This window comes from Aspergillus ambiguus (genome assembly GCF_047715705.1).
Source record: "Aspergillus ambiguus strain CBS 117.58 unplaced genomic scaffold BDV59scaffold_21, whole genome shotgun sequence".
Taxonomy (NCBI): Eukaryota; Fungi; Ascomycota; class Eurotiomycetes; order Eurotiales; family Aspergillaceae; genus Aspergillus; species Aspergillus ambiguus.
In genome coordinates, this window is record NW_027395534.1 from 209,087 (window position 1) to 227,758 (window position 18,672).

Below are 18,672 nucleotides of genomic sequence, written 5' to 3' on the forward strand. Positions count from 1 at the left end.
ACCCAAATTCCCTACAAGTCGCACTTAATTTTCTTGCTTTAAATGTACTTTGCAGAACTTGAGATATTCAAAATTAAAATCGACTGCTCCATTATCAAAAGTGTCCCCGCCCTTATCTGGCCACAGTATGGTAGGTACGAGTCTGGTGTTCTACAGTGGCATCTCCCTATCCCGACATGGCGCACAATCACCCAGAACCGGATTAATATCCTGCTCATAATATCAACTTCCAGCCCCATGGCTTGGCCCCAACAACCGGAAACAACCGGTTCATAAAGCTCTTTGTCCAAGACTGCACCAGTCTTGACATCATACCGTTCAACATTTTTTATTCAACAAAGCTCCGGTATCATTAAGCTTATCATAGTCCATCCAGTAACTACCCATGATGGTGGCCTTCGGCGTCTTCCTATCTATGATCACGGGTCTCGTCTCGAGGGCCAAGATCGTCCATCCAACCCCACACCCCACCGTAACAAGAGAAAGCAGAGTGGGGAAACGAGTGCTAGCTTAATGAAAAAGAGAAGGGCGAGAAGGAAATTTCTCCGTCTCAGAATCTCTTCTCAAGACCATTGAGCGTCATGGAGGGGAGAAAAGATCAGCTGGAGCAGAGTCAAGATGCTGTCCAACCTTCGAAAGAACTCATAGACCAGGTATATTTCTTTGTATTGATCTTGACTCTCGCCCCCATTCACTAACAAGGTACAACCAGCTGGGTGATAACAATGCCGACAGCAAACCAACGCATCTGCTGCGAACCGTCGTGGATATACTCTTATGGACGCCATCCCGATGCCGATGGTCCCCCGACAACCCTCCCAAGTTCAATTTGTTTCTCAACCTCTTATTCTCGTTCGCGACGGCTTTCACGGTATGTAAATAAATCCAACATCAACGCATAGACTAACTGTACACATTAGGTCGCCAATCTATACTATGCTCAGCCTCTGCTGGACATGCTCGCTGAGCACTTCAAAGTGACCCAGGAACGGGCCTCGTTGATTCCAACATGCTCGCAGGCGGGCTATGCCGCCGGATTGATCTTCCTCTGTCCTCTGGGCGACATGGTGCGAAGGAGACCTTTCGTGCTTGTGCTGACCCTCCTGACTGCGACTATCTGGATTGGTCTCTGTCTGACCAATTCATTCAACGTCTTCCTTGCCCTGAGCTTCATCACCTCCATAACCACCGTCACTCCAGTAAGCCTCTCCTCCCCAGTCAGAATAACACCGTTAACACGATCCTGCACAGCAAATCATGCTTCCCCTCGTCGGGGACCTCGCTCCTCCAGCGAGGCGTGCTACCGCCCTCTCGCTCATCACCTGTGGTCTCGCTCTAGGCATGCTGTTCGCCCGTCTGCTCGCCGGTATCATCGCCTCACAAACCAACTGGCGAAACGTCTACTGGTTGTCCCTCGCGCTCCAGTATTTCATCTTCCTGCTCATGTGGCTTTTCATGCCCGACTACCCGGCCACGAACTCGGACATCTCCTACTGGAAGATCCTTTCCTCGATCATCGGCTACTTCATCCGCTCCCCGGTCCTCGTCCAAGCAACCCTCATCGGCTTCCTCGTTTCCGCAACCTTTACATCCTTCTGGACCACCCTGACCTTCCTCCTCTCCGGCAACCCATACCACTACTCCACCCTCACCATCGGTCTCTTCTCCCTCGCCGGCCTGAGCCCCATGTTCTTCGGCCCAGTGTACTCTCGCTTCATCATCGACAAGTACGCCACCCCATTTTGCAGAACACTCAGCCTGATCATCGCCATCACCGGCATCGCCGTCGGCACCTACACGGGCACATTCACCGTCGCCGGCCCCATCCTGCAGGGACTGCTCCAGGAATTCGGCATCCAGATGACCCAGATCGCCAACCGCACAGACATCTACAAGGTCGCTCCGAAGGCGCGCAATCGCGTGAACACAGGCTACATGGTGGGCGTGTTCTGCGGGCAACTCATGGGCACGTCTGTGGGGAACAGAGTGTATGCACGCGGCGGCTGGATCATGTCCGGCACAATGTGTCTTGCGCTCGTGGCGGGGGCGTTGCTTCTTACTCTTCTGCGCGGACCGTCCGAGAAGGGCTGGATTGGATGGAGAGGTCAGTTTCGAATACGGCGAGTTCCGGAGAACTAACTACGTTCGGCTTGATAGCACGGCGATGCTATGGCATAATAGACATAATTCCGGGTATAGTGGTTTGTTCATTTAATTAAAAACCAGATGGTATATATATATAGTCGTAGGCGGGGTATCTATCGTTAGGTAACTATGCGAGACGACCTCCGCGATCCAAACCCGTCATTCTCCCCACACAGCTCGTCGTCGTTCCGTTCCGGGCCATAAAGCACCTCGCACACTCCCCCTACCGGAACATCCATCACCGCATCCGTACCCTCGTTCCAGATCTCCCGCCAGTGGACCTTTCTGTTCTGCGGGCCCATGATCTGGTACGATGTGGCGCCGGGTCTCATCCGCGAGGAGCCTCCAGGACGCCTTCGAGCCTTGCCGTCGATGACGGCCACGTTCGCAACCTCGTCCACGACGTTCTCGATGCTGTTCATGGGCAGCGTCAGGTACCCCGTGTTGTAGGACGCCAGAGCGACGTAGATGTAGACGATGGACATGACCAGCCATGAGGGGAAGGCCAACGACCACCAGCGATTTGGATAGTAGTATATTCCGAGTTGGTGTAAAAATGGCGACGGGAGGTAGGACCAAAGGACGTAGATCACTGGAGGGGTAGTCAGCAAAGCTGTGGCATCTGGAGCGGACGTCGACGCTGCTGGGTTTCGCTTACAGAAGGCCAGCGACGAAGCCAGGTACAGGACAAACCCGTAGTACTCATAAGTGGGAACTTTGGGGCTCGCGCGTGGCACAGTGGTCGCACGACGGGCTGACTTGGCAACGGCAGCCTCGGTGTCATTGGGCGTTTCGACGTCGGAGCTGTCGGGGGTGGTCGGTCGCGAAGTGGTCGTGGAGAAGGGAGGGCGCAACAGCGAAGTCAACGAAGGGGACGGTGGTAACGGGGTTGGAGGACGGTTGTAGAACGGCGGAGCGAACGCATTGGCGCCATGGAGAGAGCTGGAGGACTGTCGGAATGGATGGTGGAGGGTGAAGCCGTCTTCGGGGGATTGGCCGTCACCGTCCGAGTCGGTGGACGCATCGGAGAAGGATTGATTGTCAAGAGAGTATTGTGAGTGGAAATCAGCATCGTCATCATCCTCTCCCTCGACATCTGCCTGCAGCGGCGAAGTCATCGCGTGATCCTCTGGGTAACTGTTGTTCGGCGCATCGTGGGAGGTGGTCGCGAGAACGTCGGCGGTAAGAGGGGGAAATGGTTGTTTTTGCTCAAAAGATCCGAGTACAGATGGGTCGTCCGAGTCGTTGGAAGAGTAGTCCGGTTTATCTGGCGGGTCTGGATCGGACTGCGACATGTTGAGGGATGGATTGAAGAGGGATGAAGCTGTGAGGTGGTGGCCGGAGGGAGTTGGGGTTCGGAGCGCCAAGCCGCCATTGGTCAGTTAAGCTCGTTGCTAACTATACAATAGAACCCAGTAGATTGAATCCTACATGATACTTGTCTTTCGTCAAGAGGCGAAATGTGTTTAAGTTGAGAGTGGGGGTCAATGAATTCTGTTAAATTCCGATCAAATTCCATCTGTAGGAAGAGGCCTCGTGATAGAATGGCATACCTTAGTCAAGCGACTTGACGAGACTATAGACTACACTCTGCCAGGAGCGACCAAACTAAGTAGCATTAGTTGTCTGGCTGTGAGGCTAAAGAACAGCACTCTTGCGTAGACTGTAAACTTGGAAGGTAGTTTATCATCTAAATAGTGTGTGTCCAGTATATATTGTATGGTAGACCGGACGAAATATTCCCCCCTAAGCCTAAAAGTACCTCTACATATTTGTATTTTGCCCGGGAGCTCGAGGCAAGGACATAAAGAATAAAGCATAGAATCTTCCACGGCTTGAATCTTGTTACTATCCGCGTGTCCCCCGGGAAGAGATACGCCCATGCGGTTGTCACAGAATCCTGATTGAGAGTATTCACCTTCCGGATCTTTGCGGTCGATTCAGTCGATACAACCATTATTCTCGCTCCAGCCTTTGTCTGCTTGATCTGATATTCTCTCCTAGCATGTGCCGACCGACTCTCTGCATCTCCCCCGTTGTCTTGTTTTGGATGTCCATATAAGACTGATATTTCTCACGATCCGAGGTCATCGGGCAGTATTTATTGACTTTACATGTGCGCAATTTCTTAAATAACCAATGAGCTTCAAAAAGAACTCGGCTGTACTGTGTATGTGAAAACCTTCTCGGGTCCATCTGGTCCCACGGAACCGTTCTCTACTCCAAAATAAGTCCATCCGATAAGCTCTCAAGACTATCATTCCCGCCTGAAACGTCCTGCAAACAAGGGACTGGCTCGAGCTCAACCCGCCGTGCCACGTAGGTTTGTGTCACAACATGGTCCAACGGCCATGTGGATACTTTATGTAGAACTATGAAGCGTTGGACATCAGCCAGACGTAATTAGACATGCATAAGTCTTAACCTAGACACGTTAGTCGATACGAAGTCCCAGTTCGTAGTGGGGACTGGCGAGATTTTCATTGTCTAGAAGTTGTCAAGCTAGCGGCATGATGGGGCCCTTTTGGAAATCCTTTATTAATATCCGCTGTTTTTTGCCACCTCCTGAATGATGTCGATTGTGAGACGATGCTCTTCAGCAGCTGATATTGTTGACTCGTTGTGCATCGCGAACTGACATGCAGGTAGGCTGGTCACCGACAAGGGTGCCTTCAACCACATCCGTCTCCCTCATTGCAACCGGTTCCTCGACGCGTCGCGTGCAAAAGTACGCTTTGCATCTCACCAACTGCAGCCAAACCAGTTGGGTGCCAACCATGGGTAGAAGTGGACGGATGAGGAGTTTATCTGATCATCGTCCGAAGCATCTCCCATCCGTCGACAATCTTGTCTTATCTTGAAAAGTAGCTTCTTGACATTCTCCATCTCCATTGGAATCTTCCCAAGGAGGTATGGAGAGATAATCGCTTTCCAGCCATCACCTCCACCGCTGGAAAAGCAAAAATAGCCTTCATCCCTTGCATTTCGTGTGACGGATGACTCTGGACAGTTGACCCAGGGTCTGCAGATGTCTGCAAGTAGTATTACGATGACCATTGTCTGATTGCCTGGACGGAAACCGTCCGTTCGTGCGTAATTCGGGAGATTTGACGAGCTGAAAGGCGCTAATATCCGATAGTTTGTTCCTTGGACTGGGAAATCGCGGGATCTGGGCCCACCACGCGATCTGATCGGGAGGGAGATTGCATCCTTTCCTGGGGCTAGGAGGGGTGACAATCCCAGTCATAGGATGTGCAAGCAACTCATCGGAGCAAGATAGCTGCCATATTGGGCTGCAGGCGTTCGCCAAAGGGTTCGTGGTAGTGGTGGTGGTGGTGAACATTCTTGGCCATCCCTGGAGAAGAAGAGACCAAGATCAGCGCCCATCTCCACCACACAGTGCCACAATTCCTAATTCTAGCGGTCTTAACTCGATTTGGGTAGCCTGTCACCGAGGTTTTGGGCCACTAATTGACGAGCCCCAGCGACCTGGATGCATGTTCCAAACTCCACGAACTGGCCGGCCCACCCCCTATCCCTGTCGGCATTGGGACAGGCGAATAAGCTACCGGCGTGACAACGCGACAGCGAGCTGGATAAACATGTCCCAGTGCATGCCAACCCGCTCCACCAATGGCGTTCCTGTCATCCTGCACTAGGAACGCAGTAACATTGTCCGGAAGTCCAGCCGCAGTGGCCGTGACGTGCAAGCGCCCCCCTTTCCCATGGAGTGACAGGTCTAACACGCTTTGCATTCCCAGCGTGGGTGGGACGGCCCGCCCCCATCAGAATATTTGGGAAAGACATATGTAAAGAGAGGAGGGACTTGTGTCTTTCATCCTCGTTGGCGTCTGTCTCGTCTGCCATATGGCCGGTCTAGTGGCTTAACACCTGCATCTAGACAGCCACCATGAGCGATCTCATTGTAAGTGCACATCACGGCAGGCCCTCTTTCGATCTGGTTCGCATAATCAGAGTCAAAAACTGACACGGATTTGCAGAATCCCCAAAATGACCCCAACGTGGGATCGTCTCGGGGTAATGCCTCCTCAACGACATCGGAGGCGATGGGAAATATGGGAGTCGAGAGCTCGACATCCCTTTCGGCTATGGTGACTACTCTGCTCCCGGCTCTGGTGATTGCAGTCTTCTGGTTTGGATTGTTTATCATCTGTCGTCGGACGCAATTGCGTTGGTATGCGCCCAGGAGTCATCTACCGTCCTTTCACAGCCAGTAAGTACTGTCATTCCCGCTTTGTCGGTGTCAATCTGACGCAGTATAGTGAACGGAGTCCACGGCTACCGTCGGGGTTTCTCAATTGGTTCGGGCATTTTCTCAAGATCTCAGATGCCCATGTCCTTCATCACTCCTCCATGGACGGCTATCTCTTCCTCCGTTTTCTGAGAGTGCTCTGTGCAACGTGCTTTACCGGCTGTCTGATCACCTGGCCTGTCCTGCTGCCTATACACGCCACCGGCGGCGCAGGAAATACTCAGCTGGATGCACTGAGCTTCAGTAATATCAAGAACCCGAACAGGTACTACGCCCATGCGGCCATGGCCTGCGTCTTCTTCAGTAAGTGTGCTACAGTCGGTAGAAGCTTCTGAGCCAACACTGACTCCTCCAGCCTTCGTCTTCTACGTCGTGACGCGAGAAAGTATCTTCTACGCAAATCTGCGACAGGCGTATCTGAACTCCCCGGCCTATGTGAATCGTATTTCTTCTCGCACGGTCTTATTCATGTCCGTCCCGGAGGACTACAAGAACGAGAAGACACTGCGTCAGGTCTTCGGAGACAGCATCCATCGGATCTGGATCACCTCGGACTGCGACAAACTCGAGAAGAAGGTCAGGGAAAGAGAGGATCTTTCGTACAAGCTCGAGCGAGCCGAGACCCAACTCATCCGCCGCGCCAACTCCGCACGCCTGAAGATCCTCAAAAAAGGAGGCGTCCCCTGCGAGAGCTGCTGCAGCGACTGCGAAAGCGGCGGCAACCCGTCCCTCTACCATGGCGTTCGACGGCCCGCCCACCGGCGCAAATTCTTCTTCTTCGGCGAAAAGGTCGACACGATCGACTCCCTGCGCGCGCAGTTGGCCCAAGTGACCGAGGAAGTAGCCAGTCTGCAACAGAAGCACAAGGACGGCGACGTGAAGCAGCTTTCTGCCGTCTTTATCGAGTTCAACTCGCAATCGGATGCACAGATCGCCCTGCAGACCCTGTCGCACCATCAACCACTGCACATGACACCGCGATTTACCGGGATTGCCCCGTCGGAGGTCGTCTGGTCGGCGCTGAATCTCAGCTGGTGGCAGCGCATTGTGCGCAAGTTCCTCGTCAAGGGCGGCATCGCAGCACTGGTCATCTTCTGGTCCATTCCCTCTGCCCTGGTGGGCACCATCTCCAACATTACCTATCTCTCGAAGATGATCCCCTTCCTGGGCTGGATCGAGGACCTCCCTGAGACCATCAAAGGTGTCATTGCTGGTCTGCTGCCGTCAGCTGCGCTGGTCCTGTTGATGTCTCTAGTCCCCATCATCTGTCGATGTAAGTCTACCCTCACCAGACTCCCAGTACTATATCCCTAACCGTCCTGCAGTCTGCGCCAGGCGCGCCGGTGTCCCGTCGACATCCCGCGTGGAACTTTTCACGCAGAGCGCCCACTTCTGCTTCCAAGTCGTCCAGGTGTTCCTCGTGACGACTCTGACCTCCGCCGCCTCCGCCGCAACAGCACAGATTATCAAAGACCCCCTCTCGACCAAGGACCTCCTCGCGAAGAACCTGCCCAAGGCGACCAACTTCTACATCTCGTACTTCCTGCTACAGGGTCTGATGATGAGCTCGCTGGCGTTGGTGCAAGTGGCCGGCGCGCTCGTCTTCAAGTTCATCACAACCTTCTTAGACCACTCACCGCGTCACCTCTACGAACGCTGGTCCGCGCTCAGCGGGATCAGCTGGGGCAACGTGTTCCCCGTGTTCACCAATATGGGTGTCATCGGTACTTCTCCCTCCCTCCCCTCCCCTTCACCAAAACTAACGCCTACCCAGCCTTAACATACTCCTGCATCGCCCCACTCATCCTAGGCTTCGCCTTCGTCGGCCTTTACCTCGTCTACCAAGCCTACCGCTACAACTTCCTCTTCGTCTACGAGATGCGCCTCGATACAAAGGGCCTCGTGTACCCACGCGCCCTGCAACACCTGCTAACAGGCATCTACCTAGCAGACGTGTGCATGATCGGGCTATTCGCGATCAAGGGGGCACCCGGGCCGCTCGTGATCATGGCGCTGTTCACGATCCTCACCGTGCTCGCGCACATCTCCCTGAACGAGGCGCTCGAGCCGCTGTACAGCTTTCTTCCGCGCACGCTGGACGTCGAGGAGGAGGCGCAGGCCGCGAAGCAGGAGGCCGCCGCGGCCCACACACAGGAATCGCTGAGCCGCTGGGAGGCGGCGTGGAAGTGGTTCCATCCCAATCTGTACCGCGACTATGCGGCGCTGCGGCGCAAGGTGCGGCGCAACCACGTCGAGATCCGCTACTCCGAGATCGAGAGACAGAATGCTTACTACGAGCCGTGTGTCACCGCGCCCATGCCGACGCTGTGGATCCCTCGCGACAAGTGGGGGTTCAGCCAGCAGGAGATCATGGATACGCCCACGGGGATCCCGATCACAGATGAAGGGGCCCATCTTGACGAGAAGAATAAGATTGTCTGGGATAAGTACGATCCTAATCTGCCGTTGTGGCAACTGAAAATTCTGTATTAGTTGTGTTTTGGTGTTTGGCGTTGGGGGGCTACGGATAGCATCGGTGTGTTGGTCTAATGATAATGAATACATGACGTTGATATTTACTAGCACTTGATCGCCCGTAGGTTGGTCGGACTATGTACAAGGCGCGGCTCTTAAACGGTCAAGGTGAAGTTGACGGTGTTAGCCGTTCCGTTGACACGGGGGAAGAATTCGAAAGTGAAAACTGTCGACTGGCCGGCAGAAACGACGGAATTGATGGCCGCAGAGGTCAGGATGACATTCGAGTCACCCCAGGTCCACTGGCTGCTGTAGGTCTAAGGCAATCGTCAGCGCGTCTTCCATGACAAAATCGACCATGAACTCACCGTTCTGGCCTGCTGAAGTGGTCCCAGCCACTGAGTCCAGTCGTCAACCAGATACGTTCCATTGACAGTCAAGGCCTTGACAGCAGCCGGTTTGTCGAGCCCCTTCCAGGTGATTGGGATGGAGAGATCAGAGCCGGACACGGCCGAAGCTACCGCGGATGTCTTCGACAGGGTTGGCTTGTCCCATTGGACGATCTGTATGGTGGGGGAAGCTCCAGCAGAGAACTTGAGCGTCAGTGTGGCTAGGACACCGGGGCTTGTGGTTGCAGAATACACCCGCGAGAGATACGACGCGGAGAAGACGATGTTGGAGCCGGACACGGAGTAATCGGTTCCTGCTTTGAGCGCCGTACCGTTTGCCGGACGGATGGAGACGAGCTTGTTTCCATTGAAAAGGAACGGGAGCGTCTGGCTGGACACTGGCGTGCCGTATTGGTGGAAGATATACGCCGACGACCACTGGCTGGAGGCCGCGGCGTCCGTCGTGCTATCCGGCAGGCTGTTACGGGCGGTGCCTGTGGTCTGCGTGAGGATGGAGATCGATGTCGGATCCCGCCAGACACCCGTGGTACGGTCCAGATGATCCTCACCGTTGTCCCAGAGGATGGTGGCGATGTTATACTGCGCAGCAAGCTGACGGATATAGTCGTGGTATTTCCAGCGAGCTGCTGGCTCGGTGTGAGTTGAGGATGCGTCGAACTCCCCGAGAACAAGAGGCACATTGGTGAAGTTGTTACGGAGGAGCTTGAAGTCCGTGGCAACCGTGTTCTTGTCGGCATCGGAGCCCCAGATCGTCTTTCCCCTGCTTCTGGTGAGATGAGAGAACTTCCTGTGTGGATACTGCCACATACCATGCACCGAAAATGAAATCATCTGATCCAGTCAGCAAGTGAGAAGACATAGGCTTGTCCAGCATCAAAGGATCAATGGGTGACTTACAAGGGCTGTAGTAGTGGAACTGGATAGCATAAGGGTTGGAATAATTCGTAGGTGCCTGGAACCACTGCGAAGTCTTGATGCTGTCCTCACCACCACCGACAAGAGTGACAACTCTCTTCGGGTTGAAGCCACCCGCATCGTTGATCGCCTTGAGGAAGATCTGGTTTAGTTTGTTAATTTCAGCGGCGTCATCCGCATTGTTGCAGGGGGGCTCGTTGATGGGTTCAAAAGCGACCATGTTCGACTTGCAGCCCAGCTTGGTACCGATCTGATACCACAGCCGGTAGAACTTCTCTTCGATCATGGTCAGATTGGCGCCGGCAGCCGTGACATCCGCCCATTCCCACGAGTCTGTCTCTCAGTCAGTGCTCGTCAGTGCTGCCTGGTGTGATCATACCGTGGTGGACGTTTACAATCGTGTATAGACCACGGGAGGTGATCATGTCGACGACATCCGAAACCCGTTGCAGCCACGCAGGGTCGACGGTCCAGTCAGGCGAACTGCCGTTAAAATGATGGGTCCATGTCACTGGACCGCTTCGGTTAGGATCCTTCGATATAGGTGTACGCCGGATTGTACTGACCTGGCAAACGCACGCTCTTGAACCCGGCCGCTTTAACAACATCAAAGGTTGACGCCTGCACTGGAGCGTTGTTCCACGAGCCTTCATTGGGAATAGCGTCTAGAGTGTTTCCCAGATTCCATCCGTTCTTCAGCTTGCCTACGAAGTCGGCAGCAGAGATAGAAGTGAATGTCCCGGGACAGGTTAGAGCCCAGGCTCCTTCCAGGAGGGCGACAACAGCGGCAATATGGATCCTCATTCTGGGGACGTTACGCTGTATCTAAATGGGATATCAATTGAGTACACTTTTGGGATTCATGGCCTAGCGAAGTGTTTATTATAAGGAGAGAAAGCCCACACGGAGGAGATTCCGAATGGTACCTACATGATGATAGGCGACAGGGGTATGGACCGGACGCCAATAACGGCGCTAATACCTCTGGGGTGAAGATTACGGATTATGAATGATTCGCATTAATTTAGATAGAGGGCCAGCTTACTGTTTGTAGAGGAATACTGAAACGATGCTGCCACATGGACTGTATCACCATGGATTATCCGGCCACTGTCCAATACAACCGGCGGCCCGGCGTACCGGACAGAGGCAGCTTTCCTGAAGAGGGTCTGCAAAGCAGGTCCAGTCAGGAATCGATTAAGACGAAGTTGAGGAGAGGCGTCTGCAAGTGATATAGGAAATAATAAACGGGATGGAGATATTCCCTCCAATCCTATATTAGACCAAGCCACCAGGGTCTTGCCGCCGTTTCAGAGAATGGCCCTGTCGATCAGATGGCGTTCTCGTCCTCCTATAGTAATCATTCTCCGACATGGTGTCATTGCTGGAGAATAATGCATTGCGGAGTAATCCTGCAGATGGTGGTTAGCCCTAATCATGTTAATTTGGGCCCCTCGCATTCTAGGAAAATATTGACTGAGGTCCGTGGAGATTCGGGAAAGGAACCTTTCCTGGATAGCATAAGGATTGCATAAGACAATAATTTATATTAAAGCATTTCCAGAATGGTTTATATATGTGCGCGCTGAGAAACAAATAGCAAACGATCCGTGATGCAAGCAAAACCCATTCTATTGGCAAAAGACATTAGCAAACAGATACCCAAATCCCTCAAGAAATACTAGAAATAGAAATATCCACCTTTCCGGGTGATCCATATAGTAATAGAAGCAACACGTAAAGAAAAGCGCCAAATAATATCCTCATATACATCATGTGTCGTCGTAAATGCGTCAAAGGGGCTTGTAACGTCATTAATCCCTTCTAAACAGATCACACAGCTTTAACCCATGTCGTTCAGCTTCACATCACAATACAATCCTTGTTTCTATCCTTCGGTCGCTCGGTCGGACCGGTCGAGATGGGTATTCCCTGTGAACGACGTCCGTAGGGGGCCCGCTGGTGCGGAGAGCTATAAGGCACGTTGGGAGCGACTGGTGCTCTTCGCTCGTGGTAGGGAGGCGAGTTTGCCGCTTGTTCATACGTAGGCGGCGGTGCATCATCTTCGTCCCTACCAAAGCGACCACTTCGCCGGGGTGGCTGGCTATGGCGCGAGACCCGAGGCGTGGGATCTGATGCCCGCACTCCGGCGCCCTGGCTGGGAGCAGAATCCCGGCGGCCGCCAGTACGAGCCCGCTGCTCTTCCTCCTGGTACTGGAGCGACAATGCGTATGCGTAGTCTGCATCTGCTTGTTCCTGGGCAGACAAACGCCGCGGCTCGTTCGGAGCTGGAGGCAAGTGTCCTGTGTTGCTGGATGTCCGAGGGCCGGAGGGATCGGAAGCTTCAGAGGATATATTGCCCACGGGGCGAAAATCACCAGAGAAAAAGCCAGTGTTGGCTCCATTCACGTCAACAAGACTCTCCCACACAACTTCCGCGTGGTTAGAGTAGCCGGCATCGGTGACAAGGGTGAATAGCTGGTGGGTTTGAGGATGCTTGTACAGAGTAGAGAAATGATCGTTGCGGAACAGGATAGATGATGATCCTGCGGGTAATTTCTCTGCCAATTGTTGGAGCCCAAATGGACTCAATTGGGTTGCGTTATCTATCTCAGTGAACTGTTGAATTGCTTGGATATCTTTCATCGCGGTTTCTTCATCGGGGCTAAGTGATTCACCCCGGAAGACCCTATCTTCAAGCTCATGCTTGCGGAAAGGTAAAAGTTGGATATCTTCATGATACTGTGCAGCCCGTTTCAAAGCTGCATCAGCTTCTGACGAAGGCGGAGCAACCCATCCATGTACCAGTTGCACGCCGAAAGTGCCATACAGTCGTATATCGTTGGTTTCAAGGAAGGATCCAACAGCATCTTCAGACTCCTATTCATAGTTAGAAGCAAGCATACTTCCATATACACTAGTTCACATACCAAAGTGAGTCGCGGGTTGACGTTCATGCCGGTATGCAACATCGTTAAGAAGAGGCTAAGGGCTTCGATATCTGGAAACTGATCATCAGGTCCCAGGCGTGTTATCAGTTCATCAAACAGCGCTTCGATCAACAGCCCTAGCGAAATCTGCTCCTTCGTTTGTAGCGCTCGAAGAATGGGAGGCTGAGTATCCTGGCTGGCACGGAGCACAAGCGCATTGACCAAGGCCAACAACGGACACGGTCCGTTCTTATTTTGCACTAAAACAGGGCTCTCGCGCAAAATACCAGTTGAGTCCATCCAATTGATTTTGCGGATGGAATAGGTTTCGGTCCTTTTCTCCCTTTGCTGCTCCGCAACGGCTTGAGATATCGCAGGATTGGGCGTTGGCGGGGCGACGTCTTCAGGATTGCTGCGAGATGAGCGATCTGGTAGCGGCGGTGCAGTCGTCTGCGGGCCAGTCTGTACTGGATCTTGAACGGTTTTGCCCTCGTTTGCGGGGAAATCGTACACAGAAGAACCTGATCGGCTGGTCTCCATCGTCTGATGTGGCTGGGAGGATTCGTCTAGTTCAATAAGTACATGGGAAGAACCACTGGCGGCAGTGGAAGTAGTGGCGGGGGTTTCTGTTCCTTGCCCTGGGGCCAACCTCCCAGAGTCCTGTCCGGGCTGTGGGTGAGACTGTTCTGGTTGCACGACGCCAGGGTTACTATGCGAGTAGGTCTGTTCTGAGGCATATGGCACAGTCGGAAGGTTCGAGTGTTCGTATTGGCCGGAAGTTGGACCATTTGGGATCACCGTATGTTGCGTAACGTGGTCATGTTGTGAAGATACCGCCGCGGAACTGAACCTACTGTCCGCCCACGGAGACTCCGATTCCGGCATATCGAAGAGCGACAAACGTGCAGTCATCGGAATGTACCCCTCATCTGTATCTGTTATAACTGGGCTCCCGCTAGCAGGGGCGTTGGGTCTGCCTACCTTGTCCTAGCCGACCACTTGCACCACCTTGAGAGAAGGATGAAGCATCGGATTGGGGACGAGAGATATTATCCTCCCACGGATTCCGTTCGGCCGATCGCGGTTTTAAGAACGGATTGTTCGACTGGAGTGGAACCGAGGCTGGCTGGCCGAGATGTTCCCAGTCGGAGGTATCGCTGGTGCCTGGGTGGGCAGCTTGCCACTCGTGAGCGGCCATCCGTCGCTGGGTACCAGCCACAAGGATAGAAGGGACGCGATCCTTTCCTCGATCGTCGCCCACGTCTTCATCCGGGCGGGGGTTATCCGTGGCAGGTTGCGTGGAGGTATTGCATTCCGAGGGATCCTGGGCCGGCCTCTCCACCAGCTCGTCGGCCCATGGATACGGGGGCTCGGTGGGAGAGGAGCGGACCGGAGACTTCTGGGCTTGCTCGAGGGACATGAGATCAAAAGCCGGAGAGGTATTCAGGTCGGGAGAATACACAGACTCCTGTGAGGGGAGCCGACGAGGTTGGGGAGAGCTTTGAGCTCGACGAGGACGGGTCAGGCGCTTTGGAGAAGCAGAGGACGTCGATTTGGCGGACGGAGAGATCTGTAAGGTAGGCGAGCGAGGTTCTGAGCGAGCATTCCCCTGACTGAGGCTGTACAAATGTGGCGGAGCTCGTTTTCGCAGGACCATGGAAGGCAGCAGTCGAGTCGTTGACGAAGAACGAGGTGGAGAGGATAACAGGCGGAGGACAAAACGCACTAGAGCCGGATCGAGGGCGGCTCTCAACCAATGCGTCTTGTTGGTAACGAAGGATCGAGCGAAGCAGATTCCGTGACGACCGGCGGGATGAATCCAACAGTTGGGGCGTGGAGAGAAGGTCTGGGGACAAGTAGATCGGTAGACCACCGGGACGAATACGTAACGGGTGGCTCAGAGGGTGAACAGCAATAGTAAGGCTGAGAAAGGACCCCGACGACGCTAGTAGTCAGCACATGCATATATATGACCAGTCGGAGGCATGGTTGCCTGGCTTGCACCCTGTCCAAGAAGACACCGCGTTCCAGGGGAGTGAAGTAAGGAGGACTGACAGAACGAACGGGCTGGGAGATATCGAAGCGATGACGAGAGGAAGGACAGGCACCCGGGATTCCAGAAACAACCTAGCCAGCCAGCCGTACTGGTGTATTACTGACGATCATGGACGGCATTGGCGGTGATGGGGCGTTGATGATACGCGCGATGTACGGACGATGTACTCTGTACTTACGCCGAAGAAAGCGGGTCAAGCCCCGCATGTGTGGCGGTGGCACCTGACTCAGCAGTCTACCTCAGCCACTGCAGATGATGTAAGGCAGACTGGTCCGTGCGCTATCCAGAAGCAACGCCGCAGAAAAAAAAGTTGATATCGACGCCGCATACAGATCCGCTCGTCAATTGCGCCAGATTGACCTGTCCGGTCCCCAGGTTATGCTGTGTGCTTTTCTGTCTGTTTGCCCACCATGCATTCCTACGTCCGTCCAGATCAATTCGTCCTCCTGCGACTCCCCAACGAGTTGACCAGGATCCAAAAGGTCACTCCCAACACGTGCGTGTCTAGTCCTCTCCTCCCGTCCGCTCGCTTGCTAACATGTGTCTCCAGGATGATCTATCTGGGCAAATTCGGGAGCTTCCCAGCTAACCAGATCATCGGACGTCCGTTCTACCTGACCTTTGACATCCTCGAGACCTCCACCGAGAAAGACGGCAGCTGTCTGCGCGTCGTCCCCGCCGCCGAGCTGCACGCCGAATCGCTGATCGCCGAGGGAGAAGCTGACGGAGACGAGCCCGACTACAACCCCGACGGAACCCCTCTGCGCACCAACCGCGAAATTGTCGACGACGCCTCCACGCAGAAGCTGACATGGGAGGAGATCGAGGCGCTGAAGAAGGAGGCCGGTGGTTCCGGCCGGGAGATCATTGCGAAGATCCTCGACTCGCATAGCGCCATCGACCAGAAGACCGCGTTCTCTCTCGCCAAATACACCCTGCGGAAGCGGAGGAAGTACATGAAGCGGTTTACCATCCTGCCTCTGGACGTCAGCTTGCTCACCAACTACATGATGCAGGACAACAAGGACGCGGTGAAGATCATGGAGATGCGCGACGAGTGCATAGGGCTGGTAGGGTGCTGGGCCAACGTGCACCACAGCGGTGCGACGTCCATGGAGCAGATGCTCGCGTCGAAGCCCAACGGCCGCTATCTGGTCGTGGACGATACAGGCGGTCTGATGGTCGCGGCGATGGCCGAGAGAATGGGCATCCTGTACCCTCACGACGGCGAGAACTACGAGGAGGACGAGACGGCACCAGCGGAGCAGAGCGAGACCACGACGGCCAACGAAGCTGAAAACACCGCTGTGCAACGCCCGAGCCGACCCAGTCAGATGTCCGCCACCGAAAACACCATCACCCTGATCCACCCCCACAAGCAACCCAACCTGTCTCTCCTTAAATTCTTCGGTTATGAGCAACACGACCCCTACGAGACACATCCTCTCTTCACGAACCTGAAAACCATCTCCTGGCTACAGCTCCTCGAGCCCAACTCCGATCTCCTGTACGCCGAGGAGCCCGAAAGCCTGAGCGAGCAGGAACTCTCCACCATGAAGACAAGCCGGAGGAGTCAATATTTCCGGAAACGAACCCGGTGGGCCCGCGTTAAGCAGGCAGTGGATGAGACGCGCGCCGGTGGGTTTGACGGGCTGGTGGTGGCCACGCTGATGGACCCCGAGACGGTTTTGAAGCACACGGTGCCCCTGCTGGCAGGCTCCGCCCCCGTCGTCGTCTACTCGCCAACGGTCGAGCCGCTCACGAATCTAATGGACCTCTACTCAACCGCCCGGAAGACGGCGTATATAAACCGCAAGCAAGAGTTGAAGCAGCAAGAACAGCTATCAAACAATAGTGGAGGAGGGAACGATTTCCCCGAGCTAGAAGAAGAATTCGGTTTGAATCCCACGCTTCTACTCGCCTCTGCTCTTGAGACATCCCGCGTCCGTCATTGGCAGGTTCTCCCGGGACGGACGCATCCGCTGATGTCCGGCCGCGGAGGCGCAGAAGGATACATCTTCCATGCTACCCGGGTTCTTCCCACAGAGAGAGAGATCCAGGCAGCTGGCAATCCCTCTCGGAAGAGAAGAAAGGTCACGACAACCACGTCCACGCCGACTCCCACCGCCGACAGTGCCAGCGGCGTGGATGTCGAGATGAAGGCATGAGATTCTTTGGCATACGACATATTGTAAAATAGAGTGCACATGACCGTCGACGACCGAAAAGTTTCTGCGGAGTTTACATATTGCATGAAATGTATAATTCAACATACAGGCCCTTATCTGGATAGAGATGTACGGCGCAATACTCTGTACGTCATGGCTATAGTATCTATCAAAGCTCCATTGGATATATCACAATTTTGTACGGAATACGATAGGTTTGAAGGTCAGCGAATTCAGGCTAGATGACAACAAAACAGAATGGAACTCTAGAAGCTCTTTCCCATGAACTTTCTCTTCGCAAAGCTCAACCACCACTGCTGCAAGTTAGCCAGGTTGACCTCCCAGGGGGGAGCTGTCCCATACCTTCGAAGGGCCTACACCACCAGGGTATAGTCTCGCATGTAGCCGGACAGCGATCTCCTGTCGCACCTGCGAAAGGTACCTACACCACAGTCAGTATGAGACAAGATCCTTCTATCGTCCTGCGAACTCACGCGCGCAGCGTTTCAGCGTCCTGACGATCCCGGGGAGGCTCGAAGGCCTGGTTCAGCGGGAAGGACGCATCACCGGGAATGGCGAATTGGTCGAGCGCAACGTTGTTGAGAGCCTATATGGGAATACCGTCAACGGCCGCTCGATGAGGAGCTCTCGGATGTAGACGAACCTTTCCAGCTTCGAGAGCTGACATGTTCGGCCGGACCTTGCCCAGACATTCACTGATAAAGAGGGTTCCGTAGATAAGCATGCGGTCGGCAGGGCCGTTGATCTCGAAGTTCCGGAACAGAACATTGGCCCGGAAGAGAGACAAGATCTCGTCTACGCAGTCGTACGACTCGCTCTCGGGAGACACATCGATGTCGGCGGTGTTGGAGGGGAGCGGGGGGAGGGTGTATGCGGGGCCACGAGTGCGGGTGCGGAGGGGGAGGACCGGGAAGTTTCCTGGTTTCACGCAATGTTAGACGGTATATCTTGTTATATCTTGCAGAAGAAGATCTGGGTCCGGTTTGGAGGTCAGTCAACCGCTGGCGCATACCTATTACGGGGATGTCCCGATCCTCGAGGAAGATGGAGTGGTATGCCTAGACGGGGTCAGTTTGGAGGAACACGGGGGAAAATGAAAACGGAGGTATGCAGGAGCTTACCGGCATTACGAAGGGTATCGAGGTGAGTAGAAACCCTCCTAGCGCCTGTCTAACGAGGGTTGGGGAAGAGAAGTCGAGAGGAGTGGATGATGGACGGAGCTGCCAGCAGCGAGTGCGGGAGGTGCATGGTTATGTCATCCCCCATCAGGTGCTTTGAT

At 54.2% G+C, this 18,672-nt stretch overlaps 7 protein-coding genes across 7 annotated transcripts; 3 read left to right on the top strand and 4 right to left on the bottom strand.

Annotated features, from left to right (window-relative positions):
- Window positions 1-581: 581 nt before the first annotated feature.
- On the top strand, window positions 582-2,139 carry BDV59DRAFT_208744 (MFS transporter; the record flags this gene model as incomplete). Its single annotated transcript, XM_073695266.1, has 4 exons — window positions 582-653; window positions 713-871; window positions 921-1,199; window positions 1,252-2,139. The coding sequence occupies 4 exons, from the start codon at window positions 582-584 to the stop codon at window positions 2,137-2,139; spliced, it is 1,398 nt and encodes a 465-aa protein (XP_073546818.1).
- A 54-nt stretch (window positions 2,140-2,193) lies between these two features.
- BDV59DRAFT_180729 (uncharacterized protein) lies at window positions 2,194-3,447 on the bottom strand. The gene is made up of 2 exons (XM_073690114.1): window positions 2,804-3,447; window positions 2,194-2,737 (listed from the first exon to the last, which is right to left on the bottom strand). Exons 1-2 carry the CDS (start codon window positions 3,438-3,440, stop codon window positions 2,265-2,267), a joined length of 1,110 nt encoding a protein of 369 aa, XP_073546819.1. The 5' UTR covers window positions 3,441-3,447; the 3' UTR covers window positions 2,194-2,264.
- A 2,435-nt stretch (window positions 3,448-5,882) lies between these two features.
- On the top strand, window positions 5,883-8,998 carry BDV59DRAFT_180734 (putative DUF221 domain protein). Its single transcript, XM_073690115.1, has 6 exons — window positions 5,883-6,070; window positions 6,147-6,379; window positions 6,429-6,721; window positions 6,774-7,691; window positions 7,744-8,142; window positions 8,193-8,998. Exons 1-6 carry the CDS (start codon window positions 6,056-6,058, stop codon window positions 8,909-8,911), a joined length of 2,577 nt encoding a protein of 858 aa, XP_073546820.1. The 5' UTR covers window positions 5,883-6,055; the 3' UTR covers window positions 8,912-8,998.
- Window positions 8,999-9,048: 50 nt separating this feature from the next.
- On the bottom strand, window positions 9,049-11,022 carry BDV59DRAFT_202954 (putative extracellular endoglucanase; the record flags this gene model as incomplete). Its single annotated transcript, XM_073694172.1, has 6 exons — window positions 9,049-9,210; window positions 9,262-10,063; window positions 10,113-10,134; window positions 10,201-10,551; window positions 10,598-10,729; window positions 10,785-11,022. The coding sequence occupies 6 exons, from the start codon at window positions 11,020-11,022 to the stop codon at window positions 9,049-9,051; spliced, it is 1,707 nt and encodes a 568-aa protein (XP_073546821.1).
- A 657-nt stretch (window positions 11,023-11,679) lies between these two features.
- Window positions 11,680-15,005, bottom strand: BDV59DRAFT_57113 (uncharacterized protein). Its single transcript, XM_073696659.1, has 3 exons — window positions 14,130-15,005; window positions 13,149-14,077; window positions 11,680-13,098 (listed from the first exon to the last, which is right to left on the bottom strand). Exons 1-3 carry the CDS (start codon window positions 14,803-14,805, stop codon window positions 12,082-12,084), a joined length of 2,622 nt encoding a protein of 873 aa, XP_073546822.1. The 5' UTR covers window positions 14,806-15,005; the 3' UTR covers window positions 11,680-12,081.
- A 503-nt stretch (window positions 15,006-15,508) lies between these two features.
- Window positions 15,509-17,499, top strand: trm6 (tRNA 1-methyladenosine methyltransferase subunit GCD10). Its single transcript, XM_073696661.1, has 2 exons — window positions 15,509-15,700; window positions 15,755-17,499. The coding sequence occupies exons 1-2, from the start codon at window positions 15,615-15,617 to the stop codon at window positions 17,370-17,372; spliced, it is 1,704 nt and encodes a 567-aa protein (XP_073546823.1). The 5' UTR covers window positions 15,509-15,614; the 3' UTR covers window positions 17,373-17,499.
- A 1-nt stretch (window position 17,500) lies between these two features.
- Window positions 17,501-18,617, bottom strand: BDV59DRAFT_57119 (actin-related protein 2/3 complex subunit 3). The gene is made up of 6 exons (XM_073696660.1): window positions 18,515-18,617; window positions 18,406-18,451; window positions 18,037-18,311; window positions 17,867-17,979; window positions 17,736-17,814; window positions 17,501-17,686 (listed from the first exon to the last, which is right to left on the bottom strand). Exons 1-6 carry the CDS (start codon window positions 18,518-18,520, stop codon window positions 17,639-17,641), a joined length of 567 nt encoding a protein of 188 aa, XP_073546824.1. The 5' UTR covers window positions 18,521-18,617; the 3' UTR covers window positions 17,501-17,638.
- Window positions 18,618-18,672: the final 55 nt, after the last annotated feature.